Below are 21999 nucleotides of genomic sequence, written 5' to 3'. Positions count from 1 at the left end.
CAAGGAAAATATTTTAAAATGTATTTTAAAATGTATTATAGGATGGTGTTAGGAAAAGAGTGTTATTTGCTTTGTCTGTAAATTACCAAAGCGATTTAATTCATAAACAACATTAACAATAAGCTTAATTTAAAAAAGTTTGTCAAGTCAAAATTTATGTTAGCTTGGCTTGAGAAAGCATAGCATAAAAGTTTGAAGATTTTTTTTTTTTTTTTTTTTATTTGAATGTTTTACAGTTGAGGGCAATACAGTATATCATTAAAAAAAATTTAATGAAAAAAAAAAAGACAGGAGACAGACAGACAAATAGACACTCAAATACTTTTTACAGTACTCACTACATGTTAAAATGTTCATTTTGTCAATTTAATACTGTTTTTCATTTATTTTGCACGTGTCAGTATACTATACAACTCTGGGAAAATATTGGTTTATTTATAAAGAATAATATCCAGAGAGATGTACCTATTATTTTTAAAGAACTAATTTTGATTATGATTCTGACTCAACTAAAAGGAATGCTTGTTTTGTTATAAATTTAATTTATTTTCTTTGTAAATTGTATATAAATGCAAGTTTCCTAACAACAAACCACTTTTTTTTTTTAGAATTTATTTAAATACTATTTCGTAGTCCTAGAATAAGAAAGCTATAGAAGAACTAATTCATTTTGGTGAAACTTTGGGTGAGGTGTCTCACCCTCAAGTTTTTATGTTTTTGTCATAAAAAAAAAGATCACTGTTATCAGTTTGGTTTTTTGGAGGCACCATGCATAAAATGGGATGCAGACACTGAAAATATACTGTATGTAGTCAATTTAACTCAATACTACTTTATTGGCTTAAATATTCCACAGGCAGAATTGCCAAAGCAACAGAAAAATGTCCATAATTATACTAAATAAACACGAATCATGACAGAGGAAAGGATAAAATAAGAAACATATAAGGTGCAGAGTAATGTTAAAATATACACAGTGAAATAAAGTGCAACAATCTTAATACCTTGTATATAATACTACACAAATATTACAAAATAAACTAAAGACATGGTTAAAATCATCGATTTGTACATATTACAGTTTTTTCCCCTTCTTTTGTTTCACCTTGGCTCTTTTAATAGGCTACTTTTACATTTTATAAGAGTATTATGTTAAGTATGCGCATGCGTTTTAATGACGCATTATGTCACACACAACGCGAAAACGTCTAACGTCACCACGCTATGCAAATTACACAGGCAGACCATACGTCACTTTGCGCATGCGCGGTAAACACAAACGTGACGTAGGTACCTGACGTCACCGCGCTACAGTCTGCAGCGAGGGGTGTCTCAAGAAATTGCGTGTTTTAATCTTTACAGTCTATGGTTTTAATAGACCAAACCCATAAACTCGTATGTGATTGGACAACTCCAAGAATCACGAGCGGAACGAGGGCCAATCACAGGCGATGAATTGATGGCCCCACCCACCGCTTCATTTTTGAACTACTCCAGCAGATATGAAGACGTTTCCTTTGTTTCAATTCCCGCTCTTTTTGTTGGTTGTTTTATTCAATTAAATGGGTCTCGTATATTATAGCGTATTTTTTTTACATTTATAGACCCATTGAGCAAGAATCAATAGAAAAAGAACAAAAAGAGAACAAATAAAAATAATACATTAAAATAAAACAATATATGAGATAGAGAGGCAAGAGTTTCAGATTTTCTATTTATTTATTTGTTTAATACTTAAAACTGAAACGTTCTTACAAACTCACAAAGAAATATAATAGAGGGCTTACATTTTTTGCATTTGCATGTATAAATATATTTGCCCAACAATAAAACAAAGTTGACATCTGAAAAAAAAATCTTATCAGTAAAAGAGTATCTTCACAGTAAAATAATAGATTAGTAGGTGATCAAGTGTTTTGGGAAAAGAAAAACAATATGGATCCACTTGGATCCGACTCAAAATTAAATTGTTTCTATAAAACAGGGTAATGGGTGAATCCTAAACCTAATAACGTTATGTGTCTTATTAACCTTTGGAGTAACTGGATATGTAAGATAAAAGGTAAAAGCTTTATTTCTTACTGAGATTTCAACATGTGCCGAGTAGTAATGGTAACCCTCAGTTATATGTTTAAACTCATTATAAATAAGTTTATTACATGTATTATTGAAAACATCTTGATTACACACCTTAGAAAAGAAAATAAATAAACTACAGGCCTAGTTAACGGACCATTGTTCTTAAACCAGCTGGTATAGCATTGTAAACGGCAACATTACTTCAACTTCGACTCTTTATGTGACAACGTGGGTGGCTCTTAAAAGAGCCGTTGGGTTTACAGTTTCAACTCGTTTTCAGAGGTTTAACCTCCAAAGCCGTACAGAGTGCGTCCCTGTCGTTTCAGAGCGTACACGACGTCCATGGCGGTGACGGTCTTTCTCTTGGCGTGCTCAGTGTAAGTAACGGCATCTCGGATCACGTTCTCGAGGAACACTTTCAAAACACCGCGGGTCTCCTCATAGATCAGACCGGAGATACGCTTGACACCGCCACGGCGAGCAAGACGACGGATGGCAGGTTTGGTGATTCCCTGGATATTATCGCGCAAAACTTTACGGTGACGTTTAGCGCCTCCTTTTCCTAGTCCTTTACCGCCTTTGCCTCTTCCAGACATGCCTTGACTGCTTCTTGTATACAAGAAATAAGAATGTGTGATAAAAAATTTCAGGGAGACCCTTTACATTTGCTTACAGGACCTAACTGAAACCAATCTCACGTCATATGGCGCGCACCCCTCCCCCACCAGTTAAAGCAGGAAAAAAAATGTGGTTTAACCCCAAACCTTGATATTAACATGTCTGTCCTGTGTTTCGTATTAAAATTCGTGTAAAGGATTAATTTAACAAAAAAAATTATAAGATCATATCAACATAATATTTACATGTATGCGTTTGACTTTGACTTTTCTAACATTTAAACTTAGACCACATTGTTAGATTACGTTTTGACTTTATAAATACATATACATGACAGCTATGAAATATTTCTCGATTTTTTGAGCACATATCAGAGTTACAGAAAAATAATGAAAATGCAAGAAATATCGAGACCGTCTTATTTAATGTGACTAGTAAATATCACTTGTGACATAAGACCTGAGACACTGATCTTTACTGTTGTTACCCATAAGGAAGGTAACAACAGTGAAATTAAATGCGTTTTTAAAAAAAGGCTGCTGTAAGGCATCAAACCACAAATTTAATATATTTGTATTATATACATTTTTTTTTTTTGTTCAACTCCCTAACGATAAAGTAGATCATACCAGTAATCAGCTAAAGGCTTCATATGAGATCATGCGAAAAATTAACTAAAATTGATGACCGAGTAACACAAAGATCTAAACAAAAAGTTTAAGAAAAAGTGTAAATTCTCTCGTTCAGTGTGAATTTGGTGGCTCTTAAAAGAGCCTTTGGAGTTTAATGCAGCGTCGGGTTTAAGCGCGTTCTCCACGAATGCGGCGAGCCAGCTGAATATCTTTGGGCATGATGGTCACTCTCTTGGCGTGGATGGCGCACAAATTGGTGTCCTCAAACAGACCGACCAAGTAAGCCTCGCTGGACTCCTGCAGAGCCATAACAGCGGAGCTCTGGAAGCGCAGATCAGTCTTGAAATCCTGAGCGATTTCTCGAACCAGACGCTGGAAAGGCAGTTTGCGGATCAGCAGCTCAGTGGACTTCTGATAACGACGGATCTCCCGCAGAGCCACGGTTCCAGGCCTGTAACGATGAGGCTTCTTAACGCCACCGGTGGCTGGGGCGCTCTTACGGGCGGCTTTAGTAGCGAGCTGTTTTCGTGGAGCTTTGCCACCGGTGGATTTACGAGCGGTCTGCTTGGTTCTTGCCATCTTTGCAAAGAACTTCTTCTTCCGTCCTGAGTAGGTTGAAAATGCTGCATCATGTTACTCGTCTGTTTTTTAAAGCATCATACTGCCAAGAGCTTATGGCGTCATAAAGGTGCAGAGGCTTGTGATTGGCTGATTTGTGACGTCTGCGCATGACTGCTAGCCAATGACTGCGCAGCTTCTGTTTTCAGAAGCTGTTTTCAGGGCTGTTTTTGTTTCCCGCTCAAAATGCTTCGCTCCGTTTATTACTTTACACATCAAACACCCTCTACATTAACACACTCTTTACAGATTTCATAATTATATTGTTTAATTTATACATTAAATTTGTATTGTCTGGCTTTAATGGTTGGGTAAAACAATATCCAGCTGTTGACTGTAATTGCGATTGCCCACACTCAATTGTTGCAATTAATTTAGTTGATAACGCTCTTCCTTAAGTATAGTATGTCATCACGTATGAAATAAAGTAAATTAAAGCCGCTCTCTCATAGATAAGATGGGTGGCTCTTAAAAGAGCCTTTGGTGAGGTCTTTAGTGATGATCCGTCTCTGGAGCTCATCTGGTTGACATCCAAGGCTATTGAAGTCATCTCCAGGTGGTGATCCATGATCTAAGCTGGGTACGGACTGGATCCGGGGGACTGCAGTGACCATCTGATCCGGATACAGGCTGGGTCTGGTGGCTACAGTGACCTCGGAATAAGAATGAAACAGACTAATATTAGCGTAGATGCCATTCTTTTTACGATGCAACGAGTGCATCAGATGTTATGGGAGGTGTTTTTGGTTCCGGTTGACCTAATTAATGCAGCCTAACAATCCTTTAACGGATTTGAATTATAGGAATGTGTTAATGTTTTATGTGTAAGCCAGGTTAAAGAGATGTGTCTTTAATCTAGATTTAAACTGACAGAGTGTGTCTGCCTCCCGAACAGTGCCACTTGTGCCACTTCCTTTTCTAAATCCACTTTGATTTACTGTTACAAAAGTTTCTACAACAAGGAAAGTACACTGTAAAAAGTTTTCACCAGTTTCAACTTAAAAACTTAAGTTAAGCAGCTGCATTCAAATTTTCAGTTAAATCAACTTTAAAGTACAAGTAATTTCAACTCAACAAAGTATGTCATTTTAACTAATTTTATTGTCGTGAGTTGAAGTTAATAGTAGTTTTAAGTTGACTTAGCTTAAAATTTTAAGGCAGCTGCTGAACTTACGTTTTTAAGTTGAAACTGGTAAAAAACGTTTTACAGTGTACTCTCCAAGAAGTGTGTTAATCTCTCATTTGTCATACGCTCCATTATTTTACAAATGTGTGAAGTCAGAGCTATATAGATCTATAATTTCCTGGCTTGCTATCATCTTTACCTGGCTTTTTTATTGGTATAATTATTGCTTATTTCCAACTTCCAGGTATACGACCTTCTTCCCATATACTTCATTGTATAATCATAACAATTTTTCAAGACTTTCTTCACTTTAGTGATTTATCATGCAATAGCATACTTCATCTTTACCTGGAGCTGTTTCTGACTTTCGCCAGGTTTCTCTTTAACTCTCCCATATTAAGCATCCATCAGTTCATCATAATTATCTTTCCTACATAATACATCTGCATATTCCAATTTTGTTTTTTCCCCTACCTTGTCTTTCTTTTTTAAACACATTATTAGAGCTATTTATCTTTTCTGTTTATATAACATTTGAAAACAACTTTCTCTTTACTTGTTATTGCCGTCTCACTTCCCTTAACCAACATCGGGTAACTCCAGTCCTTGTTTTCCCCTTTCATCCTCTTAATCATCTTCCATACTTCTCCTATCGATGTTTTATTACCAATTGTATTACAATACTCCTCCCAAAATGTTCTTTTTGCCCTCCTTATTGTCCGCCTCACTACTGCTTGTGCTTTCTTATACTCAATTAAATATAAAAAAAAAATATTGAATCTCTTGATAAGTTTAAACGCCCTATTCCTGTCCCTTAATGCTTCTTTACATCTTTACATGTATCATCTCACCAAGGCATTGCTTTCTTTTTTTACTTTTCTATTACTCCTGGGTGGATTCTGTTGCTGCCAGTCTTATCCCCTGTTCAATTCTGCCATCTAATTCTTCTATATTATCTACATTCTCTATCAGATTAAAGTATACATTACTTATTTCCTGAAATTTCTTCTAAGTAGCCTTTTAAAAATGCCACTTCCCGCCCACCTTTGCTGTGTCCAATTAAACTTCTATATGTATCTTACACCAGATTGGATAATGATCACTTTCTATAGTTCCTAAACTCTAACCTCTTACATGGATTATAATGCTTTATAATTACTTATTTAATTTTTGCCCACACTTTCACTACTACATATTCCTGTTCTCTTCCAACCTCAATTCATTTATAAGATGTCCCCTGCTTCATAAAGGTAGCTCATCCTCCTACTCCCCCTCTTTCTTATCCTGCCTTATTGCAACATAACCATATAATATAAATCTAATCTTGATCTTAGCCAGGTCTCCTGAATAAATACATGCATATGTATGTTTTTCCTTAAACTGTATAAAGTTCTGTCCATTAGCAACCAAGCTTCTTGCATTCCACTGTAATATTAACACTTTTTAACAGCCGCCACATACCATCTCTTCACTAGCCTGCATTCTCAACTCTTCATTTATCTCTTCCCATTTTAGACATATCATGTTCAAGTGATGCTCAGCTTTAACAATAATCTGAATTCTTTCTATTTTTGATTTGATTTTATGTTGCATTTATCACCCATGCTACAAACGTCACCAGCTTCTTTATTTCGATCCAAAACTTGTTCTTATCCTGAATTCCATTCATCACCCTTTGCTATCTATTTATTCCCTCCTTATTTTGCTTTTCCTCTTTTATTGCCTTTCCTCAGCCTTTTCACTGCTTCTTTTCACTAACTCTCACTACCTTAGCGATTTTGACTTTCCCAATGTTTGCCATTTTCTTTGCTTTGTCTATTTTCACTTTATTTTTACATTCTATTAATAGATTATCCTCTCTTAACACTCTTGCATTTCTCCAACCTGTCCTCTTATGATATTTGTCAGCTTAATCGGATCAAACTTCTTAATACCTCCTTCACCCTCAAATCTAATATATTCATTGACTCCTGACTTACTTTTCTTAGCTCTCTTCCTTCACTCTCTGAGAAATCACCCAAGAAGGTCAAGAAACCTGCCGCTGCAGCCGCTAAGAAGGCGGCGAAGAGCCCAAAAAAGGCAAAGAAGCCAGCAGCGCCAAAAAAAGCAGCAAAGAGCCCCAAAAAGGCCAAGACTGCCAAACCTAAAGTGGCAAAACCTAAAGCTGCCAAGCCTAAAAAGACAGCGCCCAAGAAGAAATAAAAAAATCTACCGATTTATTCCACAATGGCTCTTTTCAGAGCCACCCACTAACTAAACAAAGAGCAAAACATTTCCCTCACAATATATATATTTTTTTCTTATGCAGCACATGTGCTGTTTGTGTTTGCGAGGAATCCTCAAGCTTAGGTGGAGGGTGGGTGCGGGTTTACATGGGGTTAGGCCTCCATTTCTGTCATCAGGCACTGCCGTTTTGCACATTCAAAAATCCATACAGCACGTGCTGATTTCAGCACTTAAGTTGAACAGCCTGTGCATAGGCATGTACAAATGTCAGCTGTCCGGAAATGGCATGGTTGTGTCCGGCTGTCCTTCAGGCCAACGTTTTTGTCATCAGGCACTGTCGTTTTGCACTTTAAAAAATTAGTTTGACTCCTAGTAGAAGTAATTTATCGTAAGAGTGTATCTGAGTTTACCTCCACTCACAATGTTTTACATGTTGACTGTGAAACTAGAAACTACAGGAAGTTATTCACGTTTATAAATATGAACAGCTTTAGTTGGATCAACGATCTAAATGTGATTACGTAAAAAAAAAAAATAATATGAATGCTTTTTTTTTTTTTTACATTGCCATTTTTCTTTCTTAGAAAACATAAAAGTTGTGATGGGGGTTGAAATGTCAAGTGTTGTTTGACCTAATATGCAGCAGAAACCCGAATGCCAGCTGTGGAGGTGTGGCTTTGGCGGTGAGTGTTGGAGGGAAGTTCAGTGATTGGTTTAAAATCTTACAAGGCTCTAAACCAATGGGCGACTGGCACGATCGTTTAAAAACAGTACAGCGGCGCTTACGGCTTTATTATTTCTGTTTTGTCTGCGTAGATATTTTCACATCCGACAATGAGTGGCAGAGGCAAAACCGGCGGTAAAGCCAGAGCAAAGGCTAAGACACGCTCATCCAGGGCAGGGCTGCAGTTTCCTGTTGGCCGTGTTCACAGGCTTCTCCGCAAAGGCAACTATGCCGAGCGCGTCGGTGCTGGAGCTCCCGTTTATTTGGCGGCCGTGCTCGAGTATCTTACCGCTGAGATCTTGGAGTTGGCTGGAAACGCTGCAAGGGACAACAAGAAGACCCGTATCATCCCCCGTCATTTGCAGTTAGCAGTGCGCAATGATGAGGAGTTGAACAAACTTATGGGCAAAGTGACCATCGCTCAGGGCGGTGTGTTGCCCAATATCCAGGCTGTACTGTTGCCCAAGAAGACCGAAAAACCCGGCAAAGCCAAATAATTGGATTCTAGTCTGTTTCTGAAACCCAAAGGCTCTTTTAAGAGCCACCCATCTTATCAATGAGAGAGCGGCTTTCTTTTCTTTAATTTTATAAGCTATGATGACATACTGTACTTTTAAGGAAGATAGCTATCAACCAAATGAATTACAAAGGTTGTGTGGGGGAATCGCAGTTATATTGGATATGGTTTTACCTGACAATTTAAGCTAGAGAATAAATATTTTATAACATATAAAAACGATTACTACATAAACTGTAAAGAGTGTAGATGGTGTTTCATGCATAAGTAAAAAACGGAGCAAAGCATTTTGAGCGGTAAACTCAAACACCCCCGTTTGAAAATAGAAGCTGCGCAATCATTGGCTTGAAGTCATGCGCAGACGTCACACATCAGCCAATCACAAACCTCTGCTCTTTTATGACGCCATAAGCTCTTGGCTGAGTGATGCTTTAAAAGCAGACGCTTAACATGGAACGGCATTTTCTACGTATTCAGGACGGAAGAAGAAGTATACTGCAGAGATGGCAAGAACCAAGCAGACCGCTCGTAAATCTACCGGTGGTAAAGCTCCCCGAAAACAGCTGGCTACTAAAGCCGCCCGTAAGAGCGCCCCAGCCACCGGTGGGGTCAAGAAGCCCCATCGTTACAGGCCTGGAACCGTGGCTCTACGAGAGATCCGCCGTTACCAGAAATCAACTGAATTGCTGATCCGCAAACTGCCTTTCCAGCGTCTGGTTCGAGAAATCGCTCAGGATTTCAAGACTGATCTGCGCTTCCAGAGCTCCGCTGTTATGGCTCTGCAGGAGTCCAGCGAGGCTTATTTGGTCGGTCTGTTTGAAGACACCAACTTGTGCGCCATCCACGCCAAGAGAGTGACCATCATGCCCAAAGATATTCAGCTGGCTCGCCGCATTCGTGGAGAACGCGCTTAAACCCGCCTCTTCATTAAACCCCAAAGGCTCTTTTAAGAGCCACCAAAAATCGCACTGAACGAGAGAATTTCCAATCTTTCTTAAAACTTTGTGTGGGTTTCGGTGTTATTCGGTGAATTATTTTTAGTTTCCTATTACTACAAAAGATACGCACACAGGCGAAACTTAACAGGTGTTACCATTCATACATCAGTTTTGTAATGTCACAAAACTTCTCACAGCCATCTGCTGAGGGAACGTGCTTTATTGAGGTCAAAAACAGACCCGTGTTACGTTCACTGTCCCTTTCCAGTTATCAGATTTTTTTGTTTACTGCATGATTTCATATGAAGCTTTTAGTTGGTCACTGGTGTGACACTTTAGGGAATTGTATATAAAAAAAAAACTAAAATACAAATTGATTGAACTAAATTTAGTGAGAGGTGTGGTTTGATACCTTACAGCAGCCATTTCATAAAACGAATTATTCATGAAAAAATCACTAGTGTTACCTTATGGGTTACAACTGTAAAGATCAGTGTATCAGGTATGTATGTATGTCACTGGTGATTCTTTGTGTCACTGTGATTTACGTGTGTTTTTTTCTGTCACGTTAGATAAAACTGTCTCATTTCTTGCATTTTCATTGTTTCTGTAACTGACACGTAAAATAAATCAAGACATTATTTCATAGCTGTAATGTATATTTATGTATTCATAAAGTCAAACAGTGTCGTCTAAGATTAAATGTTAGAAAAATAAATACATTTTAGAACATCTTACAATACCAAAAGTGGGCATTTCTGTAGAATGACCCATAAATGCCTCTAGCTTTAAAGTGTAATGTGTAATTGAAGGTAATTTCGTTAGAAACGTGTCTATTTACAGGGGTATTGAGAACCACTGATTTGTTTGGTATGACATCTGTAGCTTTCCGTTTACTTTAGGGTGCGTTTCTGTAACAAAAATAGTGGAGCCCGGCTCAAGACAACCATGATGATGATGATGACATTAAAGTTATTATACATTTTCTGTTGACATTAATCTTTTACACTTATTTTAATACGAAACACATGACAGGCGTTTATATCAAGGTTTGTTTTTTGTCCCTGCTCTAACTAGCGGGGGAGGGGCTGCGCGCCATGTGACGCGAGTTTGGTTTCCGTTAGGTCCTATAAGCAAATGTAAAGGGCCTCCCTAAGGTACTGACCTCACATTCGTACTCGTTGTTCACAAGAAACAGTCAAGACATGTCTGGAAGAGGCAAAGGCGGTAAAGGACTTGGAAAAGGAGGCGCTAAGCGTCACCGTAAAGTTTTGCGCGACAACATCCAGGGAATCACTAAACCCGCCATCCGTCGTCTCGCTCGTCGTGGCGGTGTCAAGCGTATCTCCGGATTGATCTACGAGGAGACCCGCGGTGTGCTGAAGGTGTTTTTGGAGAACGTGATCCGAGATGCCGTTACCTACACCGAGCACGCCAAGAGAAAGACCGTCACCGCCATGGACGTCGTGTACGCTCTGAAACGACAGGGACGCACTCTGTACGGCTTTGGAGGTTAAACATTTAAAGTCTAAAGGCGAAACCGCAAACCCAACGGCTCTTTTAAGAGCCACCCACGCTGTCACATAAAGAGTCCAAGTTTGAAGGAATGTTACTGTTTTGTGCTTTGGGAACTAACAAAAGTTATGTGAAACTTTTTTAAAAAGTATAACTAGTGCATTGTCTGTTGCACACGATAAGTGTTCCAGTGTTTTTGAGCCAAATACTAATTCTCTTACAAGGCGTATAGAGTAAGAGTTTTTTTATTTTTTCTGTTGTGGTTTTTTCTTTAAATTGAAGTGATTTACAAAATAAAGAGAAAACAATCAGATGGCAATGGTATTTAAGTTAGAGCAGAGGTGAAATTGGCAGGACAGAAGAAAAAAAGTACAGATGTCAAAGATTTAGTTATAAACAGGAAGTCTTTGTTTTAAAATGATTAGATGCAAACGGGTGTTTATCTTATGATTTAAGCAATAAATATGAACTTAGAATTAAACTTAAAGTGTTATACCCAGTGGTTTGTTAAAAATACTCAAGTAGTTTTCTGATCCGTTTATCTAGGCTTGTGGTTTCTCTTCCTTTAAAAATAAGTAATGCAGACCTCCTCGATAATAAGTGTAATAACAAATTTATAAAGAGTTTAAACGTATTATTACTGGGGATTTACGCTGTTCGCGATTTTATACAGAAACGTTTTAATTTTGAGGTTATTGTTCTTCTTTTCTTGTAACACTTGATCACTTATTCTTTTACTGTAAAGATACTTCTAAATTCTGGTTTGATATCAGTAAAAATGCAAATGATTTCTTCATTTGTTTTGCAAGATATCTTTTTTTAAGTGTGATTTTAATCCTTTTTTTACAGATGTTGTCAACTTTGCTTTATTGTTGGGTAAATATCATATTCATACATGCAAATGTAATCCTTTTTTACTGTATTTCTGTATTTTACTGTAACTCTTACTGAGTTTGTAAAAAAGTTTCAGAGTTCTAAGTAGAGAGTGCCCCTCTCTATCTCAAAATATGTATTATTTTAATGTGTTTTATGTGTTGTCTTTTTGTTCTTTTTCTATTGATTCTTGCTCCTTGTTTGCGTTTTTTTCCACCTCGTTATGTTGTGGGTATTATCAAAGTCCTTTAGTCTTTGGTATTATTTATGATGGATGTGCGTTATGTTGTTGGATGTTCCCTGTCTTATGTACAATTCAGCAATGAATACATAAACCTTATAGCTCTCCTTCTGTCTATAAAGGTTTTAAAATCCGCTATATAATATCTGAGATACATTTGCTTTCTTGTATTAAACCAACTAACAAAAAGAGCGGGAATTGAAACAGGAAACTTCTTCATAGCGGCTGATGTCGTTCAAACATGGAGCGTGGGGCCATCAATTCATCGCCTGTGATTGGCCCTCATTCAGCTCGTGGTACTTGTGTTGTCCAATCACATACGAGTTTATGGGTTTGGTCTATGAAAACACGCAATTAGAAGGTTCCAAATCTCTTTGAAAATTAGCATAGGCTAGTCAATAAATGCGTCTGTTCGTTACATTTTTATCATTAACTGACTCGACAGTATTATCATGCCTGAACCAGCGAAAGCCGCACCTAAGAAAGGCTCCAAGAAGGCCGTCACTAAGACCGCCGGTAAAGGAGGAAAGAAGCGCAAGAGGACCAGGAAGGAGAGCTATGCTATCTATGTCTACAAAGTTCTGAAGCAGGTTCATCCTGATACTGGTATTTCTTCTAAGGCGATGGGGATCATGAACTCTTTCGTCAACGACATCTTCGAGCGCATCGCCGGTGAATCATCTCGTCTGGCTCACTATAACAAGCGCTCTACCATCACATCTAGAGAGATCCAGACCGCTGTGCGTCTGCTGCTGCCCGGTGAACTGGCCAAACACGCCGTGTCTGAGGGCACGAAGGCCGTGACCAAGTACACCAGCTCCAAGTAGAGCTACGATCAAACTCTGACCCACAGGCTCTTTTAAGAGCCACCCATCTTCTCGTTGAAAGGGCTTGTGTATCTCTTTAACCGTTTTAATTGCTTTCTAAATGAATGCAGTATTAACACTAAAACGCAGTTAGAAGTTAACATTTTGCAAGGGGTATTTTCTGTGATTCTAGCAAAGAAAGATAGTGTTCGTTCTCAAGTTTGACAGTTTTCTAATAGTTCTGAGTTGCAGTCTGATTGGCAAGGGTGAGTTGGGTCAGTTTGCAGAAGTTTTAGTCATGTAGTATAGTTATAATCTGTAAATAAATGAATAATATGACTTTAGTGTGAAATGTTTTCTAAGGTTTATCCATGGTACAGAGTTATAAATTTCTACTCATTCCCTTGTTACTCTGGAGGGAATATACAGTAGTCAACATTTGAAGTGCATCGAAAAGACAAGAACAGGTATTGTTTTGGTTTTAGGACAACTTTGATGAAAGGTTTTAATCCACTTCAAATGTTGATTACTGTATATATTGCACTATGGGGAATTAAAAGAGCAGGCCTAATGTAAGCCTGTCTGTCCTAAATAGTATTGAAAATTAATAATATCTCAAATAATTGGATAGTATGCACATTGGGATGCAGCTGCCACACCAGAGCTCCTCTTCTGCCAAATGCCTTTGTTGTCATCTGGATACATTCACATGGTAAAAGGTCTCCTCAGGTATACATGTGGCACTGTGAATTTAAATCATGCAAAATTGAAACGTGAAGGTGGTGCAGTGCCATTCAACGTCACGATGTAATACCAGCAGACTGGAGTGGAGGCCTGCTTCATAACAGTTCTGCTGAAACTAGCTACTTTTATGTTAATTGTTTTTACATGGCTTGTTTTCCAGCATCACAGATGATTATGTTGGTGTATTCGATCTGTGAATCTCCAGTGAAAACACATAAGGCCTTGGATTAAAGTTCAGGATGACCAAACATGATGCAAAGTTTTAATGTTTTATTCAAAGATGCATTAAGTTATCAAATATTGCAGAAATTTAACTGCAAATCTAAATAATAGAATGGGTTTATAGGCTGGATGAATAGATGGACTTTCTTACATATGAATTTGATATTCTCATGAAAGAAAGGAAAAACAGGGAATATCATTTCATGTTATCATATTAAATTATTAACATCTAATGCAGTAAAGGCAGACCAAATCCATAAAAAAAAAAACACTTGCATCTGACCTAATAAAAAATATAAACATTGGCTGGAGACATGAAATATATGAAAACAACTGTTAAAATATGTTATTTTTTTTTATTTGCTTTGGTACTAAAAGGTGTAACTTATATATTGGATATGTAAATCCAAACTGAAACCTGTAACACCACTATTCATTCTTTCAAAACCCGTGAACTCATGCTTTCATTACAATTACACGTTTTGAAACAATGATTGAGTGGATGAAAATATAAGCTTATTGTAATTTATATTGAGAACATTTGATCTAATCACTGAAACCCAACATTGTGACTTTCTTTTAATTTAGTACTTAATCCGTTCATTTAAGATCAATCAATGCACGATAAGTTTCAAATCACCTTTGTTGCTAAAATAATTACAGTAATACAGGCAATAATTGTCATGCTAGAAAATATGCTTACATTACCTAGCTTGCAAAACTCACATAAAATCCATGTTTGTAGAAGTATTTATAGTGTGTTACTGTATCAAAATGATGAAGGTATGACATTGACAAAGTTTTATGCTACAAGTTTTTACTGTCAATGCGGAATGAAATATGACTGAAACTATACTGTAACTTAACTTTTCAGGTGAATGGCGAGTAATGTTCATAGCAATGTCTCTATATAAAGTATTGCATGGCGTAATGTAAAAGGCTGTACTTGATGCCATCTATCTCCCTTTGTATAATCTCTCTGATCAATTCTTGTCCCTTGTATCCTGCGGTGTTCACAAATTGCTAAACTATTTCACATTGAAAGAAAAAAATAAATAAAATCTCCTACAAGGACTTCAGGTATCGCCATCTTTGTGGGAATATTTTATCCCCATAACAGGGTTTACCTGAACCACACACAAAATTGAAGTCATAATCTAAAGTAAATTACTTCTAGTACAAAAAAAAAAAAAAAAAAAAAAAAAAAATAATTGCATTACACTTGGCTATCCCAAAAGTGCAAACATATTTGAAGAGAATAAAATGCAAACAAATCAGTTAACTTGAAAAATAAAGATATTCGCTCTTTAAAGACAAAGTGGGTGGCTCTTAAAAGAGCCTTTACAATATATAATTAATCAAACTACAACGCATTACTTGCCCTTGGCGGGCTTCTCAGTTTTCTTAGGCAGCAGCACAGCCTGGATGTTGGGCAGCACACCGCCCTGAGCGATGGTCACTTTGCCCATAAGTTTGTTCAGCTCCTCGTCGTTACGCACCGCCAGCTGCAGATGACGGGGGATGATACGGGTCTTCTTGTTGTCTCTTGCGGCGTTTCCAGCCAACTCCAAGATCTCAGCAGTGAGATACTCGAGCACAGCGGCCAAATAAACCGGAGCACCAGCACCGACGCGCTCGGCATAGTTGCCTTTACGGAGAAGCCTGTGAACACGGCCAACGGGAAACTGAAGTCCAGCCCTGGAGGAGCGGGTCTTAGCCTTTGCTCTGGCTTTACCACCGGTTTTGCCTCTTCCGCTCATTTTGACAGTTTTAAAGTTGTTGTTTCCACAGAAGAATGCAGATATACAATACCGCTGTTGCTTGACAATCAGCCTTTAAAAGAGCGTGATCCGCGTCTATTGGTTAGAGTCGATCACAGCTGAAAACCAATCACTGCACTTCCCTCCAAATTTCAAACCCCTCTTTTTCTTCCCTCTCATTGCTGCATTGTAATTAATTTTTCATGTGAAGAAATTTATTAATTGGTTTGTTTTATATTACTATTAGATTAAACTTAGCTTCTGAAGATACTTACACAATTTAAAAAAAAAAATAAAAAAAATATATTATATATATATATATATATAAAATGAGCGTATATAAAGGTGAATGTGTTTAGTAGTATACAGTCAACACTGCATACACCAATGAAACTGAGATAAGATTTTTATTTGATATTTACGTTTCGTTTTCTTTTAATTTGAAAATAGCCAGTCAAACCAAAGTCTTTGAAATGACAGACCAATATGTTGTTACTGCAACTTTCAAAGGTTTTGAACAAGGAAAGCTGGATCTTTTTAGAAACATATTGACAGACAACGTAAATTATAGAAAATAGAAAAAAAATACGATTTGAGGTCAGAGTTGTGGACTGTGACGCTAAGAAAAGCGTAACCGCAGCTTTAATAACTTCCTAGATTCAGCAGAACTATGATGAAGCAGGCTCTACTCCAGTCTGCTGGAATGACATCATTGTGACGTTGCACAGCACCGCCTTTACATGTTTCAACTCGGTCCTCTGAGCAGCTGTAAAGCTCCACTTTCGCGCTACAGATTTAGTTTAGTTTTTGTGAATCTAAACTTAAGCAACTTTGATAATGTCTGGAAGAGGCAAAGGCGGTAAAGGACTTGGAAAAGGAGGCGCTAAGCGTCACCGTAAAGTTCTGCGTGATAATATCCAAGGCATCACTAAACCTGCCATCCGTCGTCTCGCTCGCCGTGGCGGTGTTAAGCGTATCTCCGGTCTGATCTACGAGGAGACCCGCGGTGTGTTGAAAGTGTTTTTGGAGAACGTGATCCGCGATGCTGTCACCTACACCGAGCACGCCAAGAGAAAGACCGTCACCGCCATGGACGTCGTATACGCTCTGAAACGACAGGGACGTACCCTGTACGGCTTTGGAGGTTAATCGCATTAAATTAGGAAAATAAGCTGCAAACCCAAGGCTCTTTTAAGAGCCACCCACACTATCATATTAAGAGCCAAAATTGAAGTGATCTGTTATGTTTTAGGTGAAAACGAACAACTTTTGTGACGTAATCATTCTTAAAAAAAGTGAGACTAGTGTATTGTTGCTGTGTGTATTGCACCCAGAATATAAGTGTTCGAATAATTTAAAATCAAAACTGATTTTTGAAATTGAAGTTCGTGCAATGTTATGAGACACATGTTAATGTTTATCTTAAATGACGTTTTCATTTGTTTAGCGTTTTTTATAGCATGAAAAGAAAAAGCAATCAGATGGTAATGGTGTTTTAAAGCAGTAGTAAAACTGGCAGGATAAAGGGAAAAGTGTCTAAACATTATTCTCAATTTTTTTCAGTGCATTTATAAGGGGTTTAAAAAAATAGACACTGCTTTTTGAGACCTATTTATTTTCTTGTATAACAACGAACAAAAAGAGCGGGAATTGAAACAAAGGAAACTTCCTCATATCTGCTGATGTCATTCAAACATGAAGCGGTGGATGGGGCCATCAACTAATCGCCTGTGATTGGCCCTCGATTCTCCGAGTTGTCCAATCACATACGAGTTTATGGTTTTGGTCTATCAGAAGGTTCCAGATCTCTTTGAAAATTAGCATAGGTGAGTCAATAAATGCGTTTGTCCCGTGCGTTTTAATTACTCACATTGAGTACATCATCATGCCTGAACCAGCAAAATCCGCGCCCAAGAAAGGCTCCAAGAAGGCCGTCACTAAGACCGCCGGCAAAGGAGGAAAGAAGCGCAAGAGGACCAGGAAGGAGAGCTATGCTATCTACATCTACAAAGTGATGAAGCAGGTTCATCCTGATACTGGTATCTCTTCTAAGGCGATGGGGATCATGAACTCTTTCGTCAATGACATCTTCGAGCGTATCGCCGGTGAATCATCTCGTCTGGCTCACTATAACAAGCGCTCTACCATCACATCTAGAGAGATCCAGACCGCTGTGCGTCTGCTGCTGCCCGGTGAACTGGCCAAACACGCCGTGTCTGAGGGCACAAAGGCCGTGACCAAGTACACCAGCTCCAAGTAAAGCTTGTTTGGGAAGCTTTGACTTACCACAAAGGCTCTTTTAAGAGCCACCCATTTTGTCACGTAAAGAGTTCCTATAGCGTTTAAAGTATAACAATGTGAGTTCTGTTTTAATTAAACCAGTATATAGTCAAAGTTTAGTTTTACATAATCATGCTTTAAACATTTCAATTATTTCACAGGAGTGTTTTATTACTTTTTGTACTTCTTAGCTAACAATACATATTACCAAATATAACTGCAGTTCATATATATATCTCTTGAGTTATGGAGTAAAATCACAAACAATGCTAGAAAGATTAGAGCTCCGTTCATCACTAAGGTCACTAGAATTAAAGTTAAAAGTCTTCTTACCCAGTTCAGTTTGAACAGAGTTTGTGCATGCAAGCTCCATCTGACTGGAATTTTTAATCAAAAATACATTTGCTGTCTTTGGATCATTTTAATGTTAATTTGGCAAATGGAAGATGACTCAATGGTACGTAATTATTTGTAGAAGTTCTTTTTGTTTTGTAAATTTGTGATAAAACTCACAGGAGTGTCCTGGCCAAATGGGCAGCACTACAATCAAATAAATCTTTAATCTCAGAGAATGTTTTCTGCTTAATAAAAGGGTTTTAAAAAATGTACTGTATATGTTTTTAGTTGCTAACTACTGTATTTAATGCACCTATATGTAAAATCCACAAAATTAAAAACCTTTCAAAGCAGTACTGGAGAGATAAATTGTAGATTCCACTAGAGATTCACATACATTTGCCACTCACAGATATGCAATATTAGATCATTTTCTAGAATAAACAAGTGACAAAGTATACGTTTTTGTCTCATTTGTTTGATTCAATTCTCTTTTTCAACTTTTCTGAAGTGTTCAAAAATTCTGGTGTTTACAGACTTTCAAGCAGCAAGAGTTGGTTTAATAATTTCTTAACTTATTACAATCAATAAATTGTAAACAAACAGCTAACATTTAAAACAGAAAGGGAATAAAAATAAAACAAAAGAGCTAAATTCATATCTAAATTGAAAACACAATGACAAAATCAAACACACAAACAAAATTAACAGACACATCCAAAAATTACATTAAAAAAATATATATGTAAAAATGATTTAATCCAGTCTCATTTGGTTTTATAGGTCCAGCATGTTCAGAGCACTACTAAAGCCTTATTGAATCACACCAGTGAAACTGGCAAATGGCGTTCAAGCGCCATCGAGGGGCTTCCCACTCTATATAAGATATATTATACTCTATATAGTATATCTTATACTCTATATAAGGCAGCGCTTGTGCGCCATCCATTCAGAATTAATGAAGCAATTCAATTCTGCATTCAGTTCTGAGCTAGGTGACATGGCAGTAAGTGCAATGTCTCGTTCCCTCATCTCAGGGAATGGAGGTTACGTGAGTAACCGGAGACGTTCCCTTTCGATTTGTTCATTCGACATTGCATTACTATGCTCATGGGGAACATATAAAATCCCGCTGAGTTCCAGCAATGGGTCCTGGCTTGACTAAAGCTGGGTACACACCACAAGACAATCGGGCTGATTTTGGGCCAATTTTTTCCCCTTCCGACAATCCTAGGTAATGTCCGATTATCTTGGTGGTTCTAAAGAATATCTTATGAGATTTTCCTGTGGTGTAAGGTGTGTTAAGAGTGAATCTGAATCTGAATCCGCTTGGAAGAATGTCGGAGGCGCCACGATCGCGAATTGTAAATCCTGATGTGTGGGGGAACCCCGAGGTCAACGCGCAGATTATCACGTGAAACAAAACAATATCCAATCAGAAAGTGAGCTGACAGAAGATGGAACAATAACAAAGGCATTCATTGAGCGCTAAAGGATTTTTATTTTATTTTTTCGTGATTTTTCTGTCATAAACATTTCAAAGGGTATCATCACAGTTTCTTCCCACCTATGGTCCATGTTTATTTTCAATTATTATATTAACAAGATGAAATTACATATACAGTCATGTGAAAAAAGTTAGGTTAGTTAGTTACATGCTGACATCACATTTGTTGCTCATGTTGCTGAATATCACTATTGACTTTTAAGGTTGACACTTGAATCTGTTATTAAGGTCTCTGAGTGGTTTGTTTTAGGTTTTGTGCACAAAACTGCAAAGGATTCTTTCTTGTGTTTAAGCTCAGAAAACTTTAAGACGCGGGCGGTTACCTGGAGAAGCATCTGCCACCGGACGCGAGCGGCGCGGCGTGGCGCGACGCGACAAAATACAATAGAACCTATTATGTTGTCGACACTGGATGCGGGGCAGCGCGGCGCGACACGGCAAATCCCCGACTGTAATCTGTGGTTGCATTCTATTTATGACATGCTCACACAAAGTTTAAATGATTTGCAACGGTCACTTTGTCGCGTCCAGTGTAGACAGACTGTAATACGCCTTATTCAGCCCGCCGCCATTTTGAATCGAAAACGAGGCTGTGAGGGATAGCAGTCCAGCAGCGCCCACTGTGGCATATTGTTGCGTACCGGGACGTAGATTGTTTAGTCATAAAAATAAAGAGAAAATATAATTTCACTAATTTCCACAGGACAAAGAACTTCAGAAAATGTGTATTATTAAAGTTCGACGGGACATAGGACCTAACTTTCAGGTAACAACATTGCATTTATTTAAGAAAATGACTGTGGAAACTAGCCGGTTGGCTAATTGCTCATTTATAATGTGAGCATGTTTATCTTTCTTTAAAAGTTTACGCAGAGCTAAAATGTTATGTTTTACTACAACAACTAAACTAAATATCTACATTTTGTATAGATTACAAAGAACACAAGAGTGTGCTCCTAACATTTTACTCAGGATTGTTTTTCAAAAACACTGACTGGAATTAGGAAGCTTAAGGAGGGTTCAGCTCCGTCTGTGTTTACCTGGACTCAAATACCTCACGAAAAGAAAACCTTGCGATCGTATATGAAAAAGATATTATTTTTATGATGTTTTAAAAATTAACATGCTTAATAGTTTGTGTTAAGAGCCTGCAGTTAGATCGTAAGCCTCTTTCAGAGAACATGTTAAGTCATACAAAAAACAGTGGGTAGAAAGTTTATTTTTATGCAAAGCGATCAAAAGATAACATTTATTTATTAGTTTGCCGTGTAGAGTTTGGGGTCAACCCCTTTTAAAATCGCAAAATGATATTCAGAACATTATTTTTTGTTTCTGTTTTGCTTTAGACAAGGAAAACATCATGTTTATCGTAATTTCATAATAAAGGTCGGGAAGACGCTTATGACCTAGCTGCAGACTCTTAACACAAACCATTAAGCATTTTAATCTATATAACATCATTTGAAAAACTCTGTATAAGCGTTTAAAGGAAGATAAACATGCTCACATTAGAAATTAGCAGTCTTTCCACAGTCATTTTCTTAAATAAATGCAATATTGTTACCTGAAAGTTAGGTTATATGTCCTGTCGAACAATCCACGTTTTCTGGAGTTCTTTGTCCTGTGGAAAAATGTGAAATGACGTATTATTTTACGGTTATACAATCTACATACCGGTACGCAACAATACGCCACAGTGGGCGCTGCTGGACTGCTATCCCTCACAGCCTCGTTTTCGATTCAAAATGGCGGCTGGCTGAATAAGGCGTATTGTTGCGGTAGACACGGTTAGACTTGGCAGACTCTGCTTAAAAGACCCGCCCTCCTCAATGGACAGTTAAAAAGACCAATCAAACTAACGATGACATCAAGTACCAATCAAAAGCAGGAAAGGAGGCAAAACCCGTCCCGTATTGATTCAAAACAGGACGCGCTATTTCATTCTCAAATACGGGACGATTCCGTATTTGATATGTCTATGTATATAAATAATGCTTGAATACAAATTATATTTTAATTTCTAATTTCTAATATGATTTCATTTAAATCATGTATTTCATTTCCATTAATAATTCTGCAACTTATTGTTATACAGTGCCTTCATCAAACCATGATTATTCTGCTGCTTCTAGTGAGTACTTTGTATATACAAATTATTGAATTTTAATTTTACTAAAATTTATTTTCCAGCATCTGAAGAAAGCGTGGACGCAGTATCCTGAACTTTGGCAATTCTC

At 37.6% G+C, this 21999-nt stretch overlaps 7 protein-coding genes across 7 annotated transcripts in view; 4 read left to right on the top strand and 3 right to left on the bottom strand.

The window, feature by feature from the left end:
* Nucleotides 1-2363: 2363 nt before the first annotated feature.
* On the bottom strand, nucleotides 2364-2675 carry LOC141301488 (histone H4). Its single transcript, XM_073831687.1, has one exon. The coding sequence runs from the start codon at nucleotides 2673-2675 to the stop codon at nucleotides 2364-2366; it is 312 nt and encodes a 103-aa protein (XP_073687788.1).
* Nucleotides 2676-3497: 822 nt separating this feature from the next.
* Nucleotides 3498-3908, bottom strand: LOC141302113 (histone H3-like). The gene has a single exon (XM_073832306.1). It carries the CDS (start codon nucleotides 3906-3908, stop codon nucleotides 3498-3500), a length of 411 nt encoding a protein of 136 aa, XP_073688407.1.
* A 4225-nt stretch (nucleotides 3909-8133) lies between these two features.
* Nucleotides 8134-21999, top strand: part of LOC141302107 (uncharacterized) — a 57517-nt gene continuing 43651 nt past the window's right edge. The window contains 1 exon segment of the mRNA XM_073832299.1: nucleotides 8134-8506. Coding sequence (XP_073688400.1) covers nucleotides 8134-8506 — 373 coding nt within the window.
* On the top strand, nucleotides 9044-9454 carry LOC141302115 (histone H3-like). Its single transcript, XM_073832308.1, has one exon. The coding sequence runs from the start codon at nucleotides 9044-9046 to the stop codon at nucleotides 9452-9454; it is 411 nt and encodes a 136-aa protein (XP_073688409.1).
* LOC141302117 (histone H2B 1/2) lies at nucleotides 12522-14148 on the top strand. The gene has a single exon (XM_073832309.1). It carries the CDS (start codon nucleotides 12560-12562, stop codon nucleotides 12932-12934), a length of 375 nt encoding a protein of 124 aa, XP_073688410.1. The 5' UTR covers nucleotides 12522-12559; the 3' UTR covers nucleotides 12935-14148.
* LOC141302108 (uncharacterized) overlaps nucleotides 15253-21999 on the bottom strand; it is a 98174-nt gene continuing 91427 nt past the window's right edge. Inside the window, exon 3 of the mRNA XM_073832300.1 lies at nucleotides 15253-15634. Within this exon, the coding sequence (XP_073688401.1) occupies nucleotides 15253-15634 (382 nt within the window). The remainder of the gene's footprint in view (nucleotides 15635-21999) is intronic.
* On the top strand, nucleotides 17525-18623 carry LOC141302119 (histone H2B-like). Its single transcript, XM_073832311.1, has one exon. The coding sequence runs from the start codon at nucleotides 17525-17527 to the stop codon at nucleotides 17897-17899; it is 375 nt and encodes a 124-aa protein (XP_073688412.1). The 3' UTR covers nucleotides 17900-18623.

The sequence above is a fragment of the Garra rufa genome, chromosome 25, assembly GCF_049309525.1.
Source record: "Garra rufa chromosome 25, GarRuf1.0, whole genome shotgun sequence".
Classification (NCBI taxonomy): domain Eukaryota; kingdom Metazoa; phylum Chordata; class Actinopteri; order Cypriniformes; family Cyprinidae; genus Garra; species Garra rufa.
The sequence above is the reverse complement of the archived record's forward strand: the minus strand, read 5'-3'. Positions and strand labels throughout refer to the sequence as shown.

Excerpts from the sequence above, each read along its gene's own strand:
- LOC141301488 (XM_073831687.1), bottom strand. The coding sequence starts at position 2,675 with ATGTCTGGAAGAGGCAAAGGCGGTAAAGGACTAGGAAAAGGAGGCGCT.
- LOC141302113 (XM_073832306.1), bottom strand. The coding sequence starts at position 3,908 with ATGGCAAGAACCAAGCAGACCGCTCGTAAATCCACCGGTGGCAAAGCT.
- LOC141302115 (XM_073832308.1), top strand. The coding sequence starts at position 9,044 with ATGGCAAGAACCAAGCAGACCGCTCGTAAATCTACCGGTGGTAAAGCT.
- LOC141302117 (XM_073832309.1), top strand. The coding sequence starts at position 12,560 with ATGCCTGAACCAGCGAAAGCCGCACCTAAGAAAGGCTCCAAGAAGGCC.
- LOC141302119 (XM_073832311.1), top strand. The coding sequence starts at position 17,525 with ATGCCTGAACCAGCAAAATCCGCGCCCAAGAAAGGCTCCAAGAAGGCC.